Source organism: Trichosurus vulpecula, chromosome 6 (assembly GCF_011100635.1).
Source record: "Trichosurus vulpecula isolate mTriVul1 chromosome 6, mTriVul1.pri, whole genome shotgun sequence".
NCBI lineage: Eukaryota > Metazoa > Chordata > Mammalia > Diprotodontia > Phalangeridae > Trichosurus > Trichosurus vulpecula.
This window is the reverse complement of record NC_050578.1, coordinates 244,686,827-244,714,564: the sequence shown is the minus strand read 5'-3', so window position 1 is coordinate 244,714,564 and position 27,738 is coordinate 244,686,827. Positions and strand designations below refer to the sequence as shown.

The following is a 27,738-nucleotide window of genomic DNA, read 5'->3' as shown; positions in this document are numbered from 1 at the left end:
GAGGTTATGAGAATAAGGAGTTTCATGAAGACTAAATGTCCTTTTGATCCATTTCCAAATCACCTGTATATGCCATGTGCAGGATTCTGGGAAACAGAGGAGACCAGAACAATTTCCTCAAGGAGCTTACATTCTAATAGAAGACTTGTTACTGATGCCAATCAATTTTGAATTGTCTAGGTACAGTCAGATCTGGGCAGGGGTGGGGGAGTGGGGAGAGGGGGAGATTTTTATTATTCAAGTTTGCATAGTCTTAAATCCATTGAGGAAAACCTTACAATGTCCTTTATCTTCATAGAATTTCTGAACTGGAAGGGAACTCTGCACTTCCATCTAGTCCATCCTGTACCAGAACAATTTCTTCCATAACAGAACCAACAAGTGTTCATTCAACCTTTAAAGACTTCCAATGAGAGAGAATCCATCATCCTATGAGGCAAGTAATTTTATTTTGGCATAGTTATATTTGATAGGTAGAAGAGTATGTACACAGAATGGATGTGGAATGTTACATACACAATCAATCTGCTGATTAGGTTTATGGAGTTTTTTCTTTTAAAAATTTTTATTACACAGGAAGGCTCACTGGGGAGAGAAGTTAGAAGTATGTTCAGGCATTAATGTAGGAAGAAAAGGCATCCAAAAGGAGACCCAAACAGAAGGACAGCTATGAAAGTCACAGGTTGAATTTATTATTAAAAAAAAATTAAGTTGTACACAATAGATATTCATAGTTTCACATATAATCCTCCTTTTCTGTTTCTACTTTATATTTAGAATACTATTTTATTTGTTGTTTAAGTTCAGGCTAAAAAATGAAAATAAATATAAAAGGAAACAATAAAGCTAAAAAGAAAAAGGTATGGTGTCCTACAAATAATACTCAACAAGTGCTGGCGAATCAAGTGTTCTATTACCAAATCAATAAATATAATCATTATTTCAATTTTCAAAGTATGAAAATGTTATTAATGAACAACAGAGAAATCTAAAGAAGCACAGAAACTTGCATAAAACTAATTTTTAATCAAAGTTATATTTCTTTCCTCTCCTAAAAAAAAAGGAAAAAATATTACTGCCCTAAGTGAGCTCTATGGTATAGCACAAGACAATCTGTGATTTTTTTTTTGCACAAATTCTGATTAGTTTTCACATTTCTAGGTTAATCAAAATGACAGGTTAAAATTGCAGCATTACTAAATGCCATCAAATATTTTCTAAATAAATGTAACTGAAACATTAAGCTACTGTTTTAGCATGCTTTTTAATATTATATAATTCTTTTAAAAACATCACTCTGCCAAGTTAAAAATTTCTTAACATTTCTCAAAATTATATATTAATTGGATTGAAGCTCTGCCATTGGTAGGTTATCTGCAATACCGATGTTTCTCTTCCTTTCTCTTTAGTTGATACATATTTTGATTTTAAAACTAGCCAGGTACAATAAAAAAATAAAAATACTGATTTTATAACAGCTCTATTTGACATTTTAATTAAATCCTTTCATGATTCAAACATTTCTTTATAGTTTTTTACATTAAATACACTATCATCACTTTAAAACATCCTACTATGAGCTACTGTGATCCCAAGAAAAATTAACCTAAATAATTTTACTCAAGGGTAAGTCAAGTAAAAAGTATTTATTAAGCACTTTCGCTGTGCCAGGTACAACGCTAAGCACTGGAGGATACAAAGAAAGTTAAAAGATAGTCCCTGTTCTCAAAGAGCTTACGATCTAATGGAAAAAAAAAACATGTAAACTATGTACAAACACGATACATACAGGGTAAACTTGGAATTAATATCAGAGGAAAGGCACTAGTACTGATGAGGACTATCAAAGGATTTTTAGCTGGGACCTGAAGGAAGCCAAGGGAAGACAGGAAACAAAGATGAGGACACAATTAAAGGTATGGGACACATCCAGTAAAAAGGCTGAGTCATGTGATATAGTGTCTCACGAGAAGAACAGCAAGGAGGCCAGTGTCACTGGATGGCAGAATATGTTGAAGGGAAGATGGTATAAGAAAACTGGAAAGGTAGGAAGGGTCAGATTTATATTTGATTCTGGAAATAAAAGGAAGCCACTAGAGTATATAGACTGGGGGATGATATAGTCAGACCTGTATTTTAGGAAGATCAATAGGATAACTGGGTAGAAGACGGACTGGAATGGGGAAAAACTTGAGGTAGAGAGACCAAGCAGAAGTCTACTGCAACAAACCAGGGATAAGGTGATAAAGGCCTGTACCGAGGTGGTAGAAGTATTAGAGGAAAGAAAGGGGCATATGTTAAGTGATGTCAGAAGGGCAGAATCAACAACACTTGCCAACTGATTAGATACTGGGGATTGGTTGGTGTTTGTCCTCTGTGCTTGAAGAGAACGAAAATGACATCACTATGTCAAGGTCAAGGTACCATGTGTCTGACTATGGCTGATCAGATCAAGACAAGATCAGAAGGCTCTACCACAGGTCAGAAACAGCCCACATGAACATCTGGAGTGGAAATATCTCTAAATTTGCACATCTCACATTTCTTTGGAGCTACTGAAATTCTGCTTTGCTCAAAGAGTACTCCTCTTTCTTTGATGCGGGCACACCATGCCAGGTGGCCCTGGGCTAGTGTCTACCATGTCTCACAATAGATTCCAAAGATCTTCAGAGAGACCTTGAGAATGTCCCTGTATCAGTTTTTCTGACCTCCATGTGAGTACTTGTCTTGTGTGAGTTATCTGTAAAATAGTCTTTAGACAAACATACATTTGGTATTCAAACAATGTAGCCAGCCCATCAGAGCTGCACTCTCTGCAGTAGAGTTTGAATGTCAGTTTAGCTGAAGAAAGAACCTCAGTATCTGGTACTTTATCATACCAGGTGATCTTCAGAATCTACCTAAGACAATTCAAATGGAAGCAATACAATTTCCTGGCACAGCACTGGAATACTGTCCAGGTTTCACAGGCATATAATAATGAGGTCAGCAAAACAGCTCTGTAGACCTTCAGTTTGGTAGTCAGTCTAATACCTCCTCTCCCACACTTTCCCTTAGAGCTTCCTAAACACAAAGCTAGCTCTGACAACGCATGTGTTAACCTCATCATCTATGTGTACATCCCTGGAAAGTATATTACCAAGATAAGTGAACTTATTCACTATTTCTTCATTTGCTATAACCAATGGTTCCATGTATGGATGGTGTGGTGCTGGCTGGTACAGAACCTCTGTTTTCTTGGTGCTAGTTGTTAGGCCAAAATTAGCACAAACAGCTGAAAATCAATACATACTTTGTTGCATCTTGGCCTCAGAGGCTACACTGAGTGCACAATTATCTGTTAACAAAAACCAACTCTCCCTCCATTTTAGTCTTGCCTTATAGCCCTTTCAAGTTAAATAATTTACTGTCAGTACAGTGGCTGACCTTGATGCCATTTTTATCCTTGTTGAAGGTACCTGACAACACTGCTTAAATACACCATGCTAAAATCATGGGAGCAAGCACAGAACCCTGCTGGTAAACAGGAAAGCATGGTCCATTGTCCAGAACCCATGCAAGCACGCCATCATGAAACTGATGTACTACACTGATGAACTCCTCCAGGGAGCCAAATTTTGACATGATTTTCCACAAGCCCCCAATACTGACAGCATCAAGGGCCTTGGTCAGATCAATGAACATTGTATACAGATGTCTGTTCTGCTCCCAGCATCTCTCCTGAAGTTGTTGTGCAGCAAACACCGTATCAACCATTCTGGGCCCTTTCTGATACCATACTGGCCTTCAGGTAGATGACCATCTTCCAGATGAAGGATCAGCCTATTAAGGAGGGCTCTGGCAAGAATCCTGACAGCAATGACTAAGAGAGAGCCACCCACACACCCTACCCACCCCTGAGATTATCACAGGACAATCTATTTCCTTTACCTTTATAGAGATGGACAATGGAAGCAACCTTGAACTCCTAGGGGATAAGTTCCTCTTGCCATATAAGTCAGAAAATTTCAGTCAGCTTTTGTATAAACAATAGAACACCACCCCCCATACACACACACCTTGTAAACCTCTGCTGGAATAGAATCAGCACCAGGTGCTTTGCCACAGAAGAGGAACCTAAAAGCATTCAAAAACTCTTCTTCAGTTAGAAATTTGGCCAGGGAGGGACTGACTTCGGCTTCAGGTAAACAGTCAATTGCTTCAGAATTGACTGATGACAGTCTGTTGAGAACACTACGGAAGTCTTCAACCCATCTCCCCAGTATCATGTCCTCATCACTAATCAATATGGCTCCATCAGCACTGAGTGGTTCAGATGCACCATAGGTCTTTGACCCATAAACAGCCTTCAGGGCATGATAAAAGCACTCTGGATTATTACTATCAGCATAAAATGGAGTATTATCTGCCTTCTTACTGAGCCAAGAATCCTGCATCTCTCTAAGCTTTGCTTGCACTTTACTTTTCAATGGTGGATAGAAAGAGATGAACTATCCTGCTGGTAAACTCTCTAGAGTTCTCATTTTTTGTTTAGGAACTTCTAAATTTCCCCATCATTTTAAACAAACCAATATTGATGCTTGTGATCATTCTGGCCCAGATGAGTAAATACAGTGCTGTACATTAAACCTCTGAAAGCTGCCTACTCCTTTTCTACTCCACTGTTGCTAAATGTGCCTTGACTCAGCTTTCCCTCCAAGTTAGCAATGACCTGTTCACTTCTGAAAAGTGCTCTAATCTGTTGACATTAAGTCTTCTGATAGTCATCTAGCCTTGGGGGCATCACTTTTGTGGAAGACAAGTTTTTATCTTGGAAAAGATGAGTCTATGATCAGTTCAGCACTCTGCACCACACATAGCCTTTATCACTCTCATCCTGTCTGTCTCTTCTTCTATCACAGTCTATTAAATGCCAAGGTTTGCTGCAAGGATGCCATCTACAAAGTTTTGCTGCATTTAGGTAAACAGAAGACAGTGATGGGGATGAGGCTATGAGATACACAAGTCTTCAGCAGTAAGTGACCATTGCTGTTGCTGTTTCCAACTCTATTCCTCCTACAAGGACTCCCTGACATGTCTGGTAGTCTGTCTCTACTCCTACATTAAAATGACCCAGAATTATAAACTTGTCTTCTTTTGGCACATTGATGATAAGGGTTCTCCAGGTCTTCGTAAAATTTTTCTTTGACTTCATCAGAGTTCATCATGTTGGGAGGCTATGCATTGATGATGGCAGTGTGACTCTTTCCTACAAGTGTCAATAACATTCTCATAAACCAATCGTTCTCTCCTTTGGGTAAGCATACAAACTTGCTGACTAGATTAATTCTGATTGGCAAAACCTACACCAGCTTCACAGAACTACCCTTCGTTACAGCCACTCCAGAAAAAAAAAAAAACCATGTATCCAGCTCCAACTTTGGAAAAATCTTCATTTGCTACCCTTGTTTCAGTCAGGGGCTGCTATATACCTGCTGAGTACTCTCACAATAAGAGCCGTTCATCTTTCAGGTCTACTGGATTTCATGTTATCCATAGGCATGCACATCGTATGTTAACGATGAGAGGAATCATCTTTGCAAAAATTTTTGTACCTTTTTGTGTGTTTCAACCACAGGGCTGAATCCCCGCCTGTTTCAGTAAGCAGGCCAGGGCTGGGTAAAGCAGACAATTTTTAAGTCATGTTTTCTAGCCACCTCCTCATACCAGGGGGTGAGCAGTGCAGTTCTTCAAAAATCCTGGGGGCTGCTGCATCCCACTGCTGCTTCAGTCCAGTGAGAAGACAACTATATGGCCTGGGCCACCTCTATGCAGGGTTGGGACTACAGCTGCAGTGTATCTGCACCTGCTGCTTTGTCACTTGCCTGTTGCCCCAGGACTTTGAGGTAGGTAAAAATGGTAAAATGTTACGGGTGGTGTCTTTTGATTAGTGCATAAATTGGATTTAAGTGAGGTCTAGTTGCACAAAGTCAAAGCCTCACTCTCTTTTCCAGAGTTATCAAAGTCCAGTGGCAAGACAGGTCAAGATGACTGGTGATGGCCCTGGATGATCTTGGCTTATTCGATGTTTAACCAAGCCCTAAGTGCTCCACAGCACCTGTTTCCGCCACCTTCATGGCCACTGGAACAAACTGTTCTCATCTGCTGGCAGAAATCATCACATGATTGGGGTAGAAACCCCCTAACTCACCAAAAGGTTTGAGACTCCTTGGTTACCCTGTACCTGGCTTAGCCGGACTATTGAAAAGGTTTATTAGAGTGTAGCCCTGTGCATGCTGCAGCTTCTTGGAGTCACAGGTGAGAGCTGGGTGAAACATGTGGAAACCAAAGGTGGAAAACAGCCCAGAAAAGGGCTCAGCAGCCCTCACACCAAAGGTACTAGTCCTCTCTGAACACACCCTACATCCTATGTTGGGGGTAAGAGAAAGTTAAAAAGTGAAGGATGACAACTAAGTTGTGAAAATGATCCAAGCAACAGTAGCTGAATGATTCTCTGTTTTACAGCAGGTGCACTTCAGATGCAATGACCAAATCAAACCAACATTAACTGCTATTGTACAGCACTGTGCTTGACAATATGTTTCACTAAGAGAGGAGAATTACAGTTTCACAAAAAGAAGAATCTAAGGGAAGAGGTTTGAGCCATCCAGAACTTGCAGCTGATCATCCTACAATATTGCTATTACTTTGTACCTATTACATTTCACTTTGCATCAATCCATGTTAAATCTTTCTAGGTTTTTCTGAGAGCATCCTGCTTTCATTTCTTACAGTACAACAATATTCTATCACAATAACATACCACAATTTACTTAGCTATTCCCCAAATGATGTGCATCCCTTCAATTTCCACTTCTTTACCCCCAGAAAAGAGCTGCTACAAATATTTTATGCGTGTGTGTATGTGTGTGTGTATGTATGTATGTATGTATGTGCACATATGTCCTTTTCCTTTTTGTTTTTTTATCTCTTTTGGGATACAGAGCTAATAGCGGTATTGCTGTGTCAAAAGGCATGCATGGTTTTATAGCCCTCTGGGCATAATTCCAAATTCCTCTACAGAATGGTTTAATCAATTCACAACTCCAACAACATTATGTCTCATTTGATGTCTCGTTACGTCTCATTTTTCCCACTTCCCCTCCAACATTTGTCGTTTGCCTTTTCTGTCCTATTATCTAATCTAATAGGTATGAGGTAGTACCTCAGAATTATTTTAACTAGCATTTGTCCAATCAATAGTGAGTTAGCATATTTTTTCATATGAAAACTGATTATATCTTTTGATTACTTATCAACTGGAGAATGGCTCTTATGTTTATAATTCTGTGTTAGAGAAATGAAGCCTTTATCAGAGAAATTTGCTTCAAAATTTTTTTCATAGTTATGACTGCTAACTGTATTTCCCTCCATCCTATTCCCCTACCCATTCTACTTTCTCTCTTCTTTCACCTTGTCCCCTTCTCATTAACCCTTCCCCCATTCTGCCTTCCCTATCACCTCCCTACCTTATCCCCTTCTCCTTCTATTTTCTTGCAGGGTAAGATTTCCATACCCTCTTGCCTGTGTATCTTATTTTCCAGTTGCATGGAAAAACAATTTTTAACATTCGTTTTTAAAACTTTGAGTTCCAACCTCTCACCCTTCCTCCTTCCCCACCCACCCACACTGAGAAGGCAAGCAAATTGACACAGGTTATACATGTGGAGTCATGCAAAACATTTCCATAATAGTCATGTTGTTTCCTTTCACCCTGTCCCCCTTCAAAAGCGGTTGCCTCTGATCACCCCCTCCCCCATCTGCCCTCCCTTCTATCACCCTCCCCTTTCTTATCCCCTTCCCCCATACTTTCCCGTAGGGTAAAGATAGATTTCCATACCCAACTGAGTGTGCATGTTATTCCCTCAATTCCAGTGAGTAAGATTCACTCATTCCCTCCACCGTAAAAGCATTTTCTTGCCTCTTTTATGTGAGATAATTTACCCCATTCTACCTGTTTCTCCTTCTCCCAGTACATTCCTCTCTCTCACCCCTTAATTTTATTTTTTAGATATCATCCCTTCATATTCAACTCACCCTATGCCTTCTGTCAATATATATTCCCTGCAACTACCCTAATAATGAGAAAGGTCTCATGATTGAGTTTTATATGTAATAAACAGGCAAAACGAGCTCTCAATAAATCACTCTAATACACGATATTGCTCACAAATATGCCTGTCCAAACAGATTATTTCACACCTAAAATAATCTTACATTCTTTTTTAAACATAATTTTCCTTTTAATTTTTTTGCATTTATTTAGTATTTAATTTTTCCCCAGTTACATGTAAACAACAATTTTTAACATGACAGGGAAAAAACTAACATTCAATGACATAGAGGTATTTAATGCATTCTTGAAAAACGCTAGAGCTAAATAGAAGATCTGACTGCTCCAGGTTTGCTGGGGCCCGGTCTGTGCTGGCATGGCCCGCACTAAACTGTGCTCCTCTCTCAGCCTGGTGCAACAGACCTTTCCTGTCGACCCTCCAGGTTGTCTTGTGGTGGAGAGTTGTTTCTCTCTGTCTTTTTGTGGGTTCTACTGCTCTAGAATTTGTTTAGAGTCATTTTTTACAGGTATTTGGAGGGATTTAAGAGAGAGCTGTGGCAAATCCCTGCTTTTATTCCACCATCTTGGCTCCGTCCCAATCTTTCATTCTTTAAGCAGCCAAAATACCTAGTAACTTTTTCCTCAGATCTGACTTAACAAATGAAGTCAAATGTCAATCAACTCCAAACATGAACCACAATGCTAATAATAAGAGGAAAGAATGTAAATGGAAAATCGCACTGGACTTCAAGTCAAGGAGAAATGGAACAAATTTTGCCTCTCCCACTTAAGTCAAATGTTTAGAACTCAGAAATTCACTTTTCTACTAAAAAAAAAAACCGTAATAATTGGGGGCAGTAGGTGGTACAGTGAATAGAGCACTGGCCCTGGAGTGAGGAGGACCTGAGCTCAAATCCAACCTCAGATACTTGACACTAGCTGTGTGGCCTTGAGCAAGTCATTTAACCCCAATTGCTTTGCCTTCCCCCCTCCATAATAATTGGTAGGCATATTCCTACCAATAATCTAAAGATGTACCACCCACTTAAAATGTTTTAACAAAACCTTTTTTTAATATACAAAATTTAAACAAATAGAAAAATAAAAAATTAAGGTTAGCAATAAACATTTTGTATCCATCTTAAATGCCACTGCTTGAGGCATTTGATACAGTTCAATACTTTGAATGCTCCATGATTTCACTGATATCATAGCCTTCTAATGGTACAGATGAGTCAGTCAGTTAGTCAGTCAACTAGCATTTACTAAGAGCCTCCTACATGTCTCTCATTCCATGTCTTCCTATAAATCCTTCATAGTGGTTATTCCCATGGATCTCTTTATATTATGAGAATACCAATAAAGCATGCTGGTCAGTCACTACTACATATATTTGCATCTGCATGTGCTTTTCACTCTTTCAAATACTTTCATCTGGACTACCAAATTTATCTCCTTGCCTGAAAAGTCTCCCCACTCCAATCTACTTCTCAACACAGTTGCCAAAGTGAATTTCCTTTAAAAAAAAAAAAAGCAGTAACAAAAATGGTTAAACTCATTTATTTTTAGTTTTATAATCTTTCCCTCCCACTACTCCCTCACTGAACACACCCCACCCCAACACCGCCCCTCTCCTGCAAAAAAAAAAAAAATCATAAGCATGCATAGACTAGTGAAACAAATTCCCAACATTGGCCATGCAGAAAAATATGTCTGTCTCTACACTTCTTTCCAGTGAGCAGAATGCTTCATCTTTAGTCCTCTGGACTAGCGGTTTATCATTGCATTAATCAGAGTTCTACAATCTTTGAAAGTTGTCTTTCTCTACAATGTTGTAACTGTATAAAACTGTTCTGTTCCACATCAATTCAGAAGTCTTCTCAGTTTCCTCTGAAACTGTTCATTTTGTCATTTCTTAAAGCACAATAATATTCATTACTTGCAGATACCTGAATTTATTTAGACACTCCCTAAAAGACAGTCTCTCTTAGTTTCCAATTTGGGACTAGTATGGAAAAAAACCACTGTCAACATTTCTGTACATATGGGTCCTTTTCTTCTTTCTGTGACTTCTCCGGATATCTAGTTGTCAAAGTAGTAGCACTAGGTCAAAGGGTAGGCACTGGTTAGTGACTTTTCTGGTATGCAGCAGGGACTCTCAGTCAGATATGAGTTGGACTAGATGGCCAACTTCAAATTTTATGATTGCTAAGAAATACTGTGGATTTCACAGACAGATGAGTTAAGCTAGCTAGCTGCTAATTACCTAAGTTTGTACGATTTAGCACACTTTGGAATATGTTACAAAGCGTTTTTGCTTTGTTTGCAATACTCCAGGCAACATAATAAATTAATAAAAATATTGTTATACTACTTCTCCTTTTTCAATGAGAAAGAAAATCTTTCCAAAACATCAGTTCCACCAAAAGAATAGAAATCACATCATATAACAAAGTGTTTTTTTGTGTATATGGGTTTGCTAATATAAATGTAACAATTCTTTGAATTTGGGTACATTTATTTTTGGTGTTATTTTAAAATTTTCTTCCAGTATTTTCAGTTACATCTTGAAATATAATCAACATATAAGCCTCAGACTTGACATCTCTTAAAATACAGTTTTAGCCACAAGCTAACTATATTACAATAAAAAAAACTTCACAGCTATATTATCTTTTACATATGCTGTGTAGTGATCCAAACTAAAAACCCAATAGAAAGTAGTAGAGATTGTTAACCACCACCACCCCGCCCAAGAAGAAAAAACAAACAAGAAAATCTAACAAACATGTCAACTGAAAAAGGGAAAAAACCTAGAAAGGCATAAGCTCAAGATCATATACCAATAATAATTTTTAGCCAAAACCAGAAAAGTTAGAAAAGCTAACAGTTTAAACAGATACAACCTACTAATGGCTAGGAAATGTTTCCCTAAAACAGTGAATGGAGAAGCTGTATTATCTTTAAATACAGCACCATAAAATGCATTTTACTTACCAGTAAAAGGCAATAAATCTACTGTTACCAAATACTTTGTGAAAGAATCAGCCATGGTGGAAAATAAAACTGATATAACTTAGGTTTGCAAAACACTTTAAATAATCACATTTTATTTTCTCAACCCAATTAGTACCACCAGCATTCTATGTGAATTTGGAGGCTGAAAGAGGTGTAGCGGTTTGCCCAAGGTCCCTACAGCAAGAGTAAATGAAGAGATATCAGTTCTATTTAATTAAAACCTATTGGCTCCAAGGAAATGACAAAAGCTAAGATGTGTACAAGAATCTCTACAAAAGCTCTTATTTGGCCTTGCCAGGGGAGAAGAGTGCTGCTGAGGAAAATGCAAAAGCAGCCCATAAGGAGGATATCTATGTTCAGAGCTCAAATAACATCAGAACTCAAAACCACCAGACAATTTTTCCCCAGACCCTGTTTCCTCGCAAAAGAAGGAAGCTGAGTACACAGTACAATAAGATCACGGGTATTGATTCACAAAAATATTTGTTAAATTTAAACAGCAGCATGATAGGTGGTACCAACTTCACTGGGTGTAATTTTCTTAAGTTCTATTTTTTCCTTGGAAACTTTGGTTTTATATTTATGGCACTTGAATAAATAAGTGCTGTCAAAACCCAAACATGACAAAGCATGAAAGCCAACAAATCAGCCCACACCAGTTAACAGAAAACATTATTTTGGAAAACAGCTGTTCACAAATATGGAGAATGAATTTACTAACATTTCTTTTCAAGCCAAGAACTATGAAGTTACATTATCAATGCTTTACATTTCCAAACTGAACTGAAACAGAGTATAGTAGAAAAAGTACAGGGCTGGAATAAAAGAGCTACCTGAGGTACAAGTCCTGGCATTGCCAGGATACTCCCAGGGTATCTGGAATGCTACACAGGGTCAGAAATTTAGAGCTGAAAGGGACCTCAGGTCATCTAATTCAATGCTCTAATTTCACCAATGAGGAAGGTAAGGCCCCACAGAGTTGAAATGCCTTGCCCAATTTCATGTGGGCATTAAGTAGTTGGGTTTCAAATCCAGGAATCCTGAGTCTAAATCCAGCACTTTCCCACTATCTCAAACTACATCTCTCTCAACTGCTTGCCATACCCCTCCCTCCAATCCATCCCACAGAGTGGTCAAATTAAACTTTCATATCATTCCAGTCTCACTGCCTACATATTCATGTTCATACCCTTTAGTCTAGCACCAAGACGCTTGATTATCTGTCCTGAAGCTTCCTTTTTCAGCAGACTCCTCCCCTAAATATATGCTATACCACCGCCAAACTGGACTACCTGTCATTCTCTGAACAAATTTAGCATTCTGATCACTTTTCACACACTATTCATTCTGCCTAATTCCACAAAGACCTTCTCTCCATTAAATTTTCCTTGAGTCTCCTCTTTGGAAGTGATGTTTGCTTCTTTTGAACTCTTGTAACCACATGCTACATTCTTACCACATACCGCTTTTTGATTCATTTTTATTTCCACAACTTTCATGCTATATTTTATGTACTTTATATCCTTGACACCAAGGACCTATTATCTTTGTGTTGTCAATGATGCCTAGTACAAAATGGGCAACTTAATAAATATTTAATGATCATAAAACAAATACTGAAAATGTATTGTAAATACATGTAAAGTATTTCCAACTTTACAACATACTACCACCTCTTATAATTCAATATCAACTGAATGAACGGAATAGTATAAGTCTTATGAGTTCAGAGGAAAAACAAGTTACCATGGGAAAAGAAAGAGAAGCTTGATTTATGGAAGAAGCAGGGATAACTGCTCTGTTGACTTTAATATTAAGAACCCAAAATATTATAAATTACAAAAGATTACATATGATAAATTAGTAACAATTTGTGGTTTTCCATAATGGATCACATGCTTCTATTCTATAATTCCTGGAATAGGCTTGACATCTCCAGTTTTGTTCCAGGCCTGTGCATCTGAGAGCACATGCTACTGCAATATTATGTTTAGAAACCTACTGCATCACAAATGTCCCCACTACAGCTGCCTCTAAAGCTAAAAGGAACCGTGATCCCTGGGGCCAGGGAGAAGAGACAGTTTTCCTCACCAATAAAATGAAATGACAAGACTAGATTTCAAAAATCCCTTCCAGCTCTAAAACTCTATGATTTAAATGACTCTAAAATGAAACGCTATCAAATAGCTGACCTGAAAGTTACTAATGCTTCTTGAAGATCGTATGAGTTAGCACTGTGCTGTGTACTGGATGAGAGAGCTGGATGTGGGTCCAAAGCCTGCCTCTGATATTTACTAGCTATGTGACCCTGAGAACAAGTAACTTAACTTTCATGCACCTCAGACAACTCTACAATATGATCTACAAAGCAGCAGAGCAGTTGGGATCTACCTCTATTGGCAAAGGGAGTTTCCATACTGGGATTTCTTCAGCTAATAAAACTAAAGATCCTTTACTGTAATTGCAAGCTCTAACCAGCTATCAGAACATATCATACATTCAAAACCTATTAGGAATCCAGAGATGTTTTCTTTGCAAGGGTTATACCATAATACAAAGTCATTTAAATAAAAAATAAAATTCTTGATTATGTCCAGCACATATACCATGTAACACTTCACCAACTACTCCAACACTAGTTCTCTCAATGGCTATTTTTTTCTTACATGTTTTTAAAGCTGAGTATGTTAAAGCAAAAACTTATCTTGCTGTCTGGTTAGGTTAGTGTTTATAAAATTAGTAACTCCAACTTCAACTTTGCTCTATTCAGCATTTGTAAAGGACATGTCACTGTACTTTCCTTGGTTTTTACCTTACAGATTCCTCAGATGCAAACCATCCATATTATCATACTGAAAACGACAGTAACATGCTAACTCAGAGTTGAGCATGCTTCCCCAATGCTTTTTTAAAAGAGCTGAGATGTCACTGATATGGAAACTCTTTTTACTGGTGTTAAGTAGATATCCACAAAAATTCTACTCCAATTCCTCATCATGTGGTGGGTATAAATTTGAGATCTCCAGGTTCTAGCTGCGGTTACACAAGCTTTGTTAGACCCTAGAAAAGGCCATATCTGAATACAGGTCTACAGATCAGTCCTACATAATTTCAGAAAGATCAGAAAGTTAGCCACCATAAAATGAAGTTTGGGGCCAAAAGAATTCATGAATATACTTACCACAAGAATACCTATTAACAATATTCTCTCTCTCTAGCAACAAGGATGTAACCCAGCCTGGGAAAGAGTACAAAAACTTGTTTAAAATAAAAGCTACACTTAGCTATACCAGACCAATTGTCCAAACAAATACATTTCAGCCTTCCCTAAGTAAAATGACGGTACCAGAACAGAACTGGAAATAGAAAATACTCAGAACGTTTTGGAGAAAAGTCAAGAAAATCTTTAAATGATACTTCCATCACAAAGCTTCCTACTACAGGACTAGTTTAGAGACTGGTGAGACAGGAAAAGGGATTTTTTCTTCCTCCTCAAGATATTTGGAGCCAATGTTATCAGGACCATGTTACAAACAAATAAATGTTTCTGAATACATCACAGGCACACAACAACATTCTGATCATTCCAAAATAGCACTCAAATCATTTGACTGATCCTTGCAATCTCTCCAGGTAGAAAGCACTATACAAGGGCCAGCGATACCGAAGGCCTAGCTATGACAACCAATGCCCAAACTATTACTACTAGTCTTTCATTAGGTCTCTGATTTACACTGAAAAGAATGCACACATACACAAAAGCGAGCAGGGATTCTGGAATAGGGACGACCATAACATCAAACAACCTGAGTAGCAACATATTGTAATATTTTTAAAAGTAGCTTAAAGAAGAAATCCAACTCATAATCTACTTTAAAAGCCAGGAATCTAGGGGACAGCTAGGTGGCACAGTGAGTAGAGAACGGGCCCTGGAGTCAGGAGGATCTGAGTTCAAATTTGACCTCAGACACTTGACACACTTACTAGCTATGTGATGTTGAGCAAGTCACTTACCCCCAACTGCCCTGCCTTCTCCCCTCCAAAAAAAAAAAAAAAAGAGCCAGGAATCTTTCTGAAAAGCAACTTTTAAACCTGACAAATTTTTATCATGTTCAGACTCTGAAATAATCAATATACAAGTATTAAGTGACCACTACTTTCCAGGCTCTACGTTAATGTTACAGGGATACAAATACAAAGAATGAATTCATCACCCAATCAAACACAATGGACACGATTTTACCAACATTAAAAGACACAGCCATCAATTCTATTTTAACTCCAAAGTAAAAAAAAGACAACTGCTATCAGCTACAATTGCTATACTAGGTGATTTTCTTTAACTATTTCTGGTGAATATATTTTGTGAGAGATCTGTTTGTGTGTTATAACAAAATGTATCAAAGATAATCTTTAAAAATATCAAATGGACTTGGTCTATATGATCCTAAGCAAACCATAACCAAAGCAATTTTAACCAACTTAGGACCTTTTTCACTGTATGTAAACTGTGTCTACTTATCTTTCTATAAGAGACGCAAGTTCTAGTTCTGGTTCCCATAATTAACTGTGCCAGTAAGGAGAAGTCATCTGGTTCTACCACTATCTGTGTAAGTACACACAGACAGACAGACAGAGACACACACACACACACCATATGACATATTTTGAGTACTAATTTTTATGTCACTCAAGATTTTCTTCTACAATGAATTTCTCTCAGGAGAAGAATCTATAGGGGAAAATACCTGTGTTGTGTCTATATCTTCTCTTTTAAATGTATTTTGACCTTTCTACTACCCAAGGAAAAGGATTTTGAAATAATAAAGGATAGAGGATGCTCACATGTGATTATTTTGTAAAAATACACTATACTTACCATAGGCAAGAAAAAAATTGCAATTTTGCTTTGAGTTTGATTCTTAACATTCCATTCTCTTTAATCACAAAAGTTGAGCACATATTACATTCTCTCTAGTAAGTAATACAATCTTGTTATACCAGCTGATACCTAAATTATTTACTAGCCACTGAATTGGCACTATTCCATTCTAAGAGTTACTCCAACTAATAGCATCCTGGGAACTGAATTCCACTCTCAATTAGAATGCTGAAGAGTCAAAAACACATAGAAACATTAGTGCTCAACTCCCTCCTTAGTATAAACATGAAATTTTACTATCATACTTGAATTTCATACTTGAGCATGAGCAAATGTCACTTTTATAAAAGGGCAAAGACAAAAAATTAAACGTGGTTTTAGACATTCACAAAAAGAATGCATATGAGCATAAATGAAAAAATGTTGAGGTTTCCTCCCTCCACAAGCTATTTAATAGGCATAAGTAATTCTGGACTCACAATCTCAAGATGATTTAAAAAAGGCTTGCATTTGTAGCATACTTTATAGGTACAGACTCTACAATTAACACAATATCACTATGTTAGTAAGCCTTTAAAGATATTTTTCACTCCATCATTATTTGGCATTTTGATATTATATGGCTTTATGCTCTTAACATCACTCATTCAAAGAAGATGAGTGAGAACTATTATCTGTTTTTAACAAATGAGTAAAACTAGTAATGGGGAGGTTAAGTAACCTGTTCAAAATTATATACGAGTCAGTGGCAGAATTAGATTTGAATTTAAGGCTCCTTATTTCTAGTACTACTCAAATTCAATTGAGTCATATTAACTTTTCTATAATGTTACTAAGAAGGCTCTCTGATTTTTTTTTCTAAAAATGACTATGAGGTAAAGACAAAAGTTATCTATGAAATATTTTTAAGGGCTCTTTAAATCAACTACATTGCTTTATCTTCATATAAAATTGGGGGTGGAAGAAGGTTCTCAGTAGGCAAAAGAGTCACTGCAGTGGATGTTAAATAAAAATAAGAAAAAAAGTATGAACTGTTTGAATAGAAAAGAGCAGCTATACTGTGAACAGAATATGTACTTCTGATATTACAAATACTACAACTCTTTAGTTTTGTTTATCTAAAATTATAAAAGTAGAAAGTCACTAAGTCTATTGAATCATAGAATTTCAAGCTGAAAAGGGCTTTAACTTTATCTAATCCAGTCCTGCTCTGATACTATTCCCAGCAGAACAGAACTTAGAATACGGCAAATTATTCTTTGGATTCTACCAAAGTAGATTTAATTACTGAAGTATTAAAAGAATCCCATTCCTATTTCATACTTATATTAAGGGCTCATAGCATGAATCCATAAGCCAGTGCTATTAAATGGCATGACTTTAGCATTTGATAATGTGCCTGCCCTGTCCTAATTAACTAAATGAATAGCCATCCTTGATCAACAAGCTGAAACTTCTGTCAGAAAACCTGCACTATACAATGCTTTATATGCATTTACTAGTTCTGTGACTTTGGACAAGTGACTCACACAATATTAGTTCTCAAGTTAATGATTCTCCCTAGGAGCTCTTAAAATATAGGAAAAAACTTCTTAAAAGCTAACAATTACTCTTGGTAATAAAGAGGATGAGTATAAGCACAACTTAATATTTTGCTGGACTTAATACTATTTTAATATCCTAGCTGCCTCATATAAACACAATAGTTACATAAATAGGTGAATCTGCATATTAAGAATTATAGCATCAACATAAGCAAGACATACTAATTTGCAGATTGATGGTGATAGTGATTTATTTATCTATGACTTACATATTGGTCCAATTTTAAAAGGTAAATGACTCCTATTCCCTCAAACATGATTTAACAACCCTCAAATTATTAGGTCAATGTGAGATTTCAGTCTACAAAACCCTTCAATTTCTGATAGGCAATACACAATCAAGAGAAATGTTCACAGAGTAGGATATACAAAGAAGTAATGTGAAAAAGAAACAAGTGTAAAAAATACTTTTGCTGTTAATATGCCTATTTTTCCAATGATATATAGTGCTTTTATTACCTAATAGTTTCTCCATATCGATATACCTAGAAATGAAAGCAATTTTTAAAAGTATGACTGAATGGGAAAAAAGTCTCCTACCACTGTATCTAACTTAAAGATTTCACCTTGTGCTAAAGACAAACAAAAATATATTTCAAGATGAGCTAAAATTAGTTACAGAAGTTGGAAAGCTTTTTCACGAAAGCTACTGTTAATATGCTTCTGCTGTCCAATAAAAGGGTTGCTGTGTATTAAAATGTTTAAAAGATGTTTAAAGCAAACGAACGCAACAACTCCAGGAAATTGGTCATGGCAGCTAATAAAAAAATTGAAAAATATCAAAAGGGATCATGACAGCATAAGAGAACTAAAAGATCAAATGATGATTAAGTCCCCAATACTACATCATTAAATAAAACTTACTGAATAGCAAATAACTACAACATACCACCAAAGGATTCAGTAAGTTTAGACTTTGCAGTAATATTCTTTAATATTATTTTTTAAAAATTATACATACAGTTTTTAAACTTCAGGGGGAAAAAAAGAATCATGAGTGGAATTTTGGCATGAAGTTAGGATAATATTCCCCCCTCTCCCACCTACCCATTTATAATCTGCTTTTCTTTTAATTTAAAGATACAAAGCCAATGCCAACTTTTAGAGATGGTCAATGATCAATCTAAATTATATTTAGATAACTAAAATAATTAACTGGGAAAGAAGAGAAATGTTTTGAGAAGAATGCCAAAATAAGGCAACTGCATAATTAACAAGAACAAAAATTATATTTAGTGTTGTTTTAAAGTTTCTATAATATGAATTAAACATATATGTAAAAAACCATTTTAAAGCAGGTTTATTTTTTTCACTATATTATTTTCTTTTGAAAGGTTGAGTGAACACTTCAGATACTTAGCATTAAAGGAAGTATTTTGATAAATATTCCTAAAGTAATATTTTTAGCATGAAATCTTATTCTGTCTGAAATTTAAAAGTTAAGCTTTTCCTTCCTTCTCATCCACATAATTACACACCAAATCTAATTTTTATTCTTTTTCAAATTTTTTTTCGCTTGTGCCCAACACAGATCATTATGCTATATATAATATATACAAAAATATACATTACAAATATACAAAAATTGTATGCTGAATGAATGAATATAAATGGGTGAATACCATCATAAAAAGGAAAAATTTTCTCTGAGAATATTACCAAATTGGATAACAACTTGTTTGTACTATAAAGAAAAATGATGACTTGATCAGATAAAATAGTTTATTTGAAAAGCCATGAATAAATTTTGATTTGCAAGGCTACGGTAATAGCAGTTCTCTGAGCCTTGTAGTCACTAAACGAGGCTCCTTTCCAACTAGTAAAGGGGGAGGAAGAAGAGGTGGAGAAGGTTCCAAATTTAGGAGTAAGAGATCTGGGATCTGGGTGTGGCCTCTAGATGATCCTGGAGGAGTCATTTAAATAGCTGATGCTCAGGATTCTCAACTGTCAGACTATCAGTCCTGCCTTTCACATAAAGAACAAGGTGAGGATCAAATAAGAAAACCCCAATACTGCTCAGTTCTGTGATTTTTTCAGCATGTGCAAGACTCAGCATGGCAGCTCCCTTCACCAACAGACAACCTGTCCATGGCTTAACAAGAAACATTCAGGTTATGTGACTTGCCTAGGGGAAACAGAGTTATTAAATTTCAGAGTTAGGATTTGAACTCCGGTTTTCCTAATTCTAAACCTACCATTCTATCCTCTCTACATGTCAGGCTGCATCTATCAGAAGAGATAATGTACACCACTTCTAGGTCTGTATTCCAAAGAGATCATAAAAATGGGAAAGGATCCACATGTACAAAAAATATTTACAGCAGCTCTTTTTGTGATGGCCAAGAACTGGAAATTGAGGGGATGCTCATCAATTAGGGAATGGCTGAACAAGTTGTAGTATATGAACGTAATGGAATACTATTGTGCTATAAGAAATAATGAGCAGGTAGATTTCAGAAAAACCTGGAAAGATTTACATGAACTGATGCTGAGTGAAGTGGGCAGAACAAGGAGAACATTGTACAGTGCAATGACTAACTTTGATAGACTTAGCTCTTCTCAGCAATGCAAGGATCTAAAACAACTCCAAAAGACTCATGATAGAACATGCTAGCCACATCCAGAAAAAGAACTAAGGAGTCTGAATGCATATCGAAGCATACTATTTGCTCTCTCTTTTCTTTTTTTTTAATTGTTTTTTCTTTCTCACGGTTCCTCCCATTGGTTCTAATTCTTCTTTACAATATGACTAATGTGAAAATACATTTAATATGAATGTATATGTAGAGTCTATATCAGATCGCATGCCATCTTGGGGATGGATAGGGGAGAAAATTTAGAACTCAAAATCTTATGGAAGTGAATATTGAAAACTAAAAATAATTTAAAAATAAAAGGTGAAAATGTAAATGAAAATGCTGTGAAAATATATAATTGAACATGCAAAGCATTACAAAATGTTAATCTACTACAATGTTTATAAATAAGTGATTTTGCAACTGTTTTGTATGTATTTTAATTCTGTAACATGTTTTTTTGATGTTATAACTGCCAATTTAGCATTTAATATGGTCTGCTAAACTAAAGGACTTTGTACTAGGCTATCCAACACAATAATCTTCCTTTTTCTGTAAAATTTATGTGTAAATAGCTAGCATTTATACAATATTTTAAGATTTGGAAAGCACTTTACAAATGTTATCTCATTTTACCCTCACAATCACTCTGGGAAGTAGATATTATTTATCCCCATTTTACAGATGAGGAAACTGAGGCAGACAGAAGTTAAGTGAACTGCCTAGGGTCACACAACTAGTATCTGAGGCAGGATCACTGGGGTCTTCTTGACTAAGGATCCACCTCCCTGCACCACCTAGCAGTCTCAAAGAAGAATTAAAAATAGTATGAGAAAAACTGTTGAGAACATGAACTATCTGTGGTATAGCAGACAAGATAAATTCATGAATTATTAAATTGAAGTCAAAAGTAAAGGCAACTCAAAGGCTGCATCAAGAAAACACAAAAGTTCTTAGTGAAAATCAGAAAAGTAAAAAAAAAATCAAAAAGGGGTACTGTGTTTTGTTATTTCTGTGTCCCCACTTTCAAACAAAAAGGGGTAAATGGGAATTAGGTCTTGAAATGACCCAGAATATTACTGTTAAAGTTCACTATTTTAAAAAAGAAATTCGTGACCTGAATCCAGCCACTCTACCTCACAAACATGTATGCAAAAGCCCTCCATGTTCCTGACAGTAGCCACATTCATAAGTATAGCAGCTGACTTTAGAACATGCTGACCTTGAGCAATCAATGCCCTTAGCAGCATGCACTTCTGGCTTCTTTCACTGTAACAGTGAGACAGCCTCACCATCTATAGCAGTCAACAGTCTCTGGCCACCACCCCCTGCCTATTTTAAGATATTCCCCCACTACATTGCTGTGATGCACAGTTCAAAGTGATAGAATAACATCTGTGGCTATTCCTAAGTGCAAGCTGTTTACAGGGGGATTGTGAGCATTTGTGCTCACACTGCTTCTCTTCCCTCAAGGTTTCCTTGTTAAGGTTAGTCTCTGAAGCTCAACTGCCATTTCCTGTTTACACTATTTTTTAACCATCAAGGTGTTAACACACAACAAGGGGGTTAAATTTTCACTTAGGCCCCATGTGAACTAATGTAACACAAAGGCAGAAGAGCTAGCAGCAGCTAACTCCTGGTATTCAAGTTCTAAACATCATCATTACATTTTTGTAAACTACTAGTAAAATATATTACTGGCCAGATGATGTTTTTCATATAACACATAACCACAAGTTGAGGGTAAAAAATATAACCTATTCCCTCCTCATAACTCTATTTAACTAGTGCAAATGATGCCTTCAAAATTTAGGTCTAATTATACTGGGATAAAGAAAAATTTCCAATCTTTTTCCTTGACAAGTGTCAAGGTGTAATTTGATAATTACACCTTTCTACTCAGAAGAGATCTTGCTCTTTAAAAAGATCATATGATTATCAAGATTCTAAAGATCAAGAAAATTATGATTAATTGTCTGTATGTACATATATAAACACATAATTGTACATTAAAAGTATTTAAAACATATTTTGGGCAATTTAATATTGATATCTTAAATTTTTTTAATAATTTAACAATTACTCCATTGATAAAATGTAAATTCTAGATAAGACTACCTTAGTAAACTTTACTAGTTTACTATAAAGACTACCAGTGCTATGTTAACAGTATACTATGGAAAAATATTTTAATTTAGACTTTTTAAAAATATTTCACATTTTGACCACTCAATAAAAATTAGATGGGAAAATGTATTTAGGGCCCATTTCTTCTTAAAGCCAGGTAATAATACAACATTTCCAAGTTTAAAAAAAAATCCAGATACTAAAAGGTCCTTAAATCTGAGCTACTGAAGAATTCAAGACCCAAATATAGTACTGTCATGTAAATAACAGGTGAACTAAATACAGGGACAAGGCAACTAGAAACTGAGTTAGAAGAAGTTAGGAGAATCTAGTAAAATCTCAAGGTAGAAGCTATGAAGAAAAAAGTTATTATCCTAACTTACATTGAGACATGGTAGATATATTTATCTATACCATGCCCCCCACCCCAAAAAATTCTACGTTTGAGTCTCATGGTTAATGTTGATTAAATTGAAAAAGAGCATAAATATTTAGAAGAAATGTTTAGATGAATTTAATCAACTTGAGGACCACTATTTCTCAGCAAAACAAAATGTATTCTCCTTTAGATAGATGATCTTACTTATATATGCTCAAAGCATGTATTATGAGTTGATTTTTCAGTAATAGTTATTAACTTCTGCTAAACTGTTCCCAGGCTTGGCCCTTTCTAATCCATCAGGACACCACTGCACAAGATTATTGACCTGTTCTTGTGGGGATCAAAACCAAGAACTTCAACTTCACACTCTAGTACTAGCAAAAATAATTTCTACATTTCTATACACATGACAAAATCATGTTTAATGTTAGTTGTAAACTATATATCATGAGGATGGATGCTCTATAAATGACAAGAGAAAAACGCCCATGTTAAAGGTTTAAATTGAGAAATCATTAAGGAAGGAACAAGTCCATTCATATATTAAATATATTTTTTATTTAGAAAACCTTTAGAAAAATGGTAAATAGCCATTTATTGTCAGACATTAACCAATCAACAAGTATTTATTAAGAACCATCCTAGGTACTAAGGAATAAAAAAAGATGAATATGAAAACAGTCCTTGCATGCTCCCACAAAAAGAAGTGGTAGGTGAAGGTTGAGGTATCAGGAAAGGCTCCCCAAAGAAAGTAGTACCTCAGGGTAAGAATTTTGAAGATGAAGGGGTGTAGAGTGCCAGAGCACTCTCAGTGCACAGCCTAGTAGCTTTCTAGCCCAAGCAAAGCCATTAACCTGCCTTCACCTCAGTTCTGAAATAAGAATGGGCATCCTTGCACTGCATGTTTCACAGATGTTGTGAAGAAATAGTTTGTTCCTACTAAAGCACCATTGTCTAATGTGAGCTAATATTATTATAAATCTCGACACCATCAACCAGAAGCTTAAATCCCAACTATCCATTTTTTAAAAGCAGTCTTTGTGCTGGGAGGACCTTGGAGGGCAGAGGGTGTGTGCTGTGCTTTTAAGGGTATTAAGAAATCATCAGACCTTTCTGTGTATACATATCTGAATTTCTATACATGTCTTAGAAATGCTTTTCCAACTCTGGAAACATGACTTCTTAAAACACAAACTGAGCATTCCTTTGGTAACCAAAAATAGTTCCCACCTACCTGTAGTACCGAGACTGTAAATATGTAGAACAAACAGTCTTTGATACGTGGCTAGCAGATCCAAAGTCTATTACTTTAACCCTGTATGGCTGTCTCACAGGATCTACCAACATAATATTCTCTGGTTTGAGGTCAGCATGAATTAAACCAAGACTTTTCAGTTTTTTCAGTGCAGTGGCTACTTGTTGAAGAATAGGTCGTATTACTTTAAGTGGCAGAGGACTGAATTTATTTTGCTTCAGAAAATCATACAAGTTCTGTTCCAACATCTCAAAGACCAAGCAAGTATGGTTACGGTGTTGAAAGCATTCATAAGCTCGTACAAAGTTAAATTCATCAGCATTTTCAGTACTGAGTCTTGATAATATGCTCACTTCTATCTGTCCTTGGCGTGCATAAGAAGGATGATTCTTCAGAATTTTGATTGCCACGATCTCATTTGTCCCTCTTTTCCAGCATTTGACTACCTGGCCAAAAGTCCCTCTCCCAAGAAAATCCAGGACTTCATATGTATTTTTCAGTGAACATAAAACTTCATGCTGTACTAACTGATAATCTCCTTCTCCACTGGTACAACTCTGTTTTGATGCTGCTGTAGTTGTAACAACCGTCACTGGATTTCCCATGTTGGTTTGCAACATTGCAGGCAGTATAGACAGTTCATCAACAATCTGCATTGCGCCGCTTGGATTCTCCAGCTCTTTACTCTTACGCTTCAATCCCCATCGCTGGGCACTTTCCCGAGTCCCAGATGGAGGTGCCTCCACGTGACAGGGCTGTGCCCGCACGGCTAGGACCTTGGTAGCACCTGCAGTGTTTTTAAAAGCAGTAGTATTTGTCTGCAACAAAAAGTTATGTCCTCGTGATCTGTTCAATGGTATCTTTGTCTGAAAAGTACCTTCCTTAATAGAAGGATGAGAAATTCCAAAGTTTCTACCATTCACATAGGTTTGGGGATAGGTTTTCTCATGGTATACACAACTGCTTGGCTCTACTTTGAGTTTTTTCACACTATAAAAGGCACTTGACTGAGTTTGATAAACATATGGTGGGTAGACCAAGACTTGTGAGGCCATACCTACAAAGGAAAAGGAGAAAAATAAGAAATAATTAACTTACAATTCATGAAGAAAGTCAATTGATGTGAAAAATTACTGTTAAAGTTCCTTTTAAAATGCACAAAAGTAGATACACTTCTAATATACATAAACATTTCTATGTATTAAAATTTCACGAGCATAAAGTTTCATCTGCATTCATTGTACTGTGCAAAGGAGATGGCATGGATGTCCTGAACATGCCTCGAGTGGTTCTATGTCTTCAAACTACTTACAAAGCCTGCCAAATTGAAGCTTTACTTTTTACCCGACAAGATTAGAAAGTAAGGGATAGTGTAATCAGATCTGTAACTTCATCAGTCTAAGGAGCTCCTAGTGAGGACCTTCTTCTACCAATGTAGATCTTACTACCAAAACTTTTCCCTCTTCTCACCTCTGAATTATTTCCTTTGAGTCTTTCCATACCTATTTTATCTCCTGTAAAAATCTTTAAATATTTATCAAATATCAACAGGAAATGGATATATGTGCAGATAACTATAGATTCTAGGCACAAAGTCTGCTAATTGGAAGATGATTTTACAAAGTATTTAACTATAACTTATCATTTGAACATAAGTATAAAGATTGGACCTAATGTTTACTGGCAACCAATCTAGAATTTATGTATAATGCAATCAGTATAATATCCAGCCCATCCAAATACACAATATAGGAATAACATAAAACAACAAGTTTACAAGAGCTCTTAGAATATTTCAGTTATAGAGTTCAGTTATACCTGGAACACAGGTATTTAGAATATCAAAAGAAGATGAATAAAGCCGTTTAAACAAATCCTGCTTTGGCCACTGTTCCATGTCGCCTACTCAAATAAAGTCCTATTATTTCTAATAGAGAAATTCTTTATCTTTCTCTTTATCCGAAATAGTCTTATCCAAAATAATCTTATCCCAAAGTCACATATAAGAAAAATAGGTACATAAACCAGATATACTCTTGTAACTCAAAACAATATGCCAACAAAACAGAAGAATATATGTATATATATGCATATATATACATATACATTAATATAAAAACATACATGTATGTAAAGACACACACACACACACATACAAACTAGTAGAGTTCTCATGTAAGACTAACTCTGTACCAATGCTAAGTAGCAGTTCTAACAGAGAAACAGCAAAATGCTCCCCCACCTCCAGCCCCCACTCCACTATCACTTATGAATCTCCTGTCCATCTGGTATAACTTGAATACAAAGTCAATCAACAGACAGCTTCCATTGATACCAAAGACACTGATATGAAATAATAGTCAAAATTATGATTCTTAAAGAACATCACAAGATACCTTGAAAAAAACTCCACCTTATTTCTTATACTTCCATAGCATCTATTTTTATAATTCCCACCAACTTGAGGAGCAGGGTTTATGTGAAGTCTTAATACTGATAAGAAGCTGAAAGAGGTATGTTTTAGGTTCTTCTGGGCTTTGGAATATTAAAAACACATGCATGCCATTTTAAAAAGTTTTTAAATGCCAATTACGTGCAAGGATCCACCTGTAGGTGCTAAGACAGAAAGATGAAGAACAGTAGTGCAGTCCCTGTTCTCAACTAGTTTATAATCTAATAAGGGGGTGTTATGTATGCACAAGTAAGCACAGCATAAGGTAGGATATGAGAAGGACAAATGATAAGTCAAATGGCTCTAAGAAATATTGAGACCAAACAAACACTTTTAGCTGAAGAAAACCAGGAAGAGCTAGCACCTGAGATGGGACCTAAAAAGGAACATTGGCAGGAATATGGTGAGAGTCCACTGGGGGCAAGGGGATCATCTGAACTAATGCAGAGATGCAAGAAATGGCAGGACCTGAAACAACTGTTAAAAGTCCAGTTCTGGAGGACAAGAATACACAATGACAGAGTGAAACAAGGATGAAAAACACTTTAGAGTCGGATTAAGGAAGGTCTTATATTCTGGGCTAGAGAATTTTATTCCACAGACAACGAAACACCCAAACATTTTTTTATTATGGAGATTACTGTGTTATATGAAGGATGGATTGACAAGGAGAGAGACTAGGGACAAGAAGACTTGTAAGAAGACATTTACAATAGTCTAGGCCAAGTATTCTACCCTTTTTGATCACACACCCCAAATATAAAAAATTCTGAGCACACATCCCTCACTGTGTACATTTATTTATTTAGGTATTATATTTGTGTGCTGCTATACTTGTAATTAGGTACATCCTAAAATTTAAGCAAAAAAAATTTTTTTAAAGGATAAAATAAAGATAAAATACTTGATTCTAGAGTCAATAGGAAACTGATGGAATTTAATAAGTAGTGAGATAACACGGTCAGATTTTCACTTTAGGTAATCGGTTTGGCAGCTGTGCGGAGAATAAATGGGAGAAGGGAAAGACTTGAAACAGAGAGCTCCTAATTAATTAGGAGGCTATTACAATAGTCAAAGCAAGATGATGAGAATCTGAGCTAGGGTGATTGCTATGTGAAGAGTGGAAGCTGGATTAAAGAGATACTGTGAAGACAGAAATTACAAGTATGGTAACTGACTATGTAGGTGAAAACACTGAGGTTGTGAACCTGGGTGACTGGAAGTATTGACAGCAATAGGAGAGTCTGGAAGATGGATGGATTTGAGGAAAAAGATAATGATATCTGTGATCCAAATCCCAATACATTCATGCCTGGCTAATCCTGTGTGACTCACTAAGTACCACACAAA

The 27,738-nt window shown here is 36.3% G+C and overlaps 1 protein-coding gene across 7 annotated transcripts in view; it reads right to left on the bottom strand.

Annotated features, from left to right (window-relative positions):
* The window catches only part of HIPK3 (homeodomain interacting protein kinase 3), a 102,591-nt gene that overhangs the window by 39,612 nt on the left and 35,241 nt on the right, over positions 1-27,738 (bottom strand). For all 7 annotated transcript variants that reach the window (XM_036765581.1, XM_036765580.1, XM_036765582.1 and 4 more), the window contains exon 2: positions 23,916-24,993. In XM_036765581.1, coding sequence (XP_036621476.1) covers positions 23,916-24,991 — 1,076 coding nt within the window. In that variant the 5' untranslated portion in view covers positions 24,992-24,993. The remainder of the gene's footprint in view (positions 1-23,915; positions 24,994-27,738) is intronic.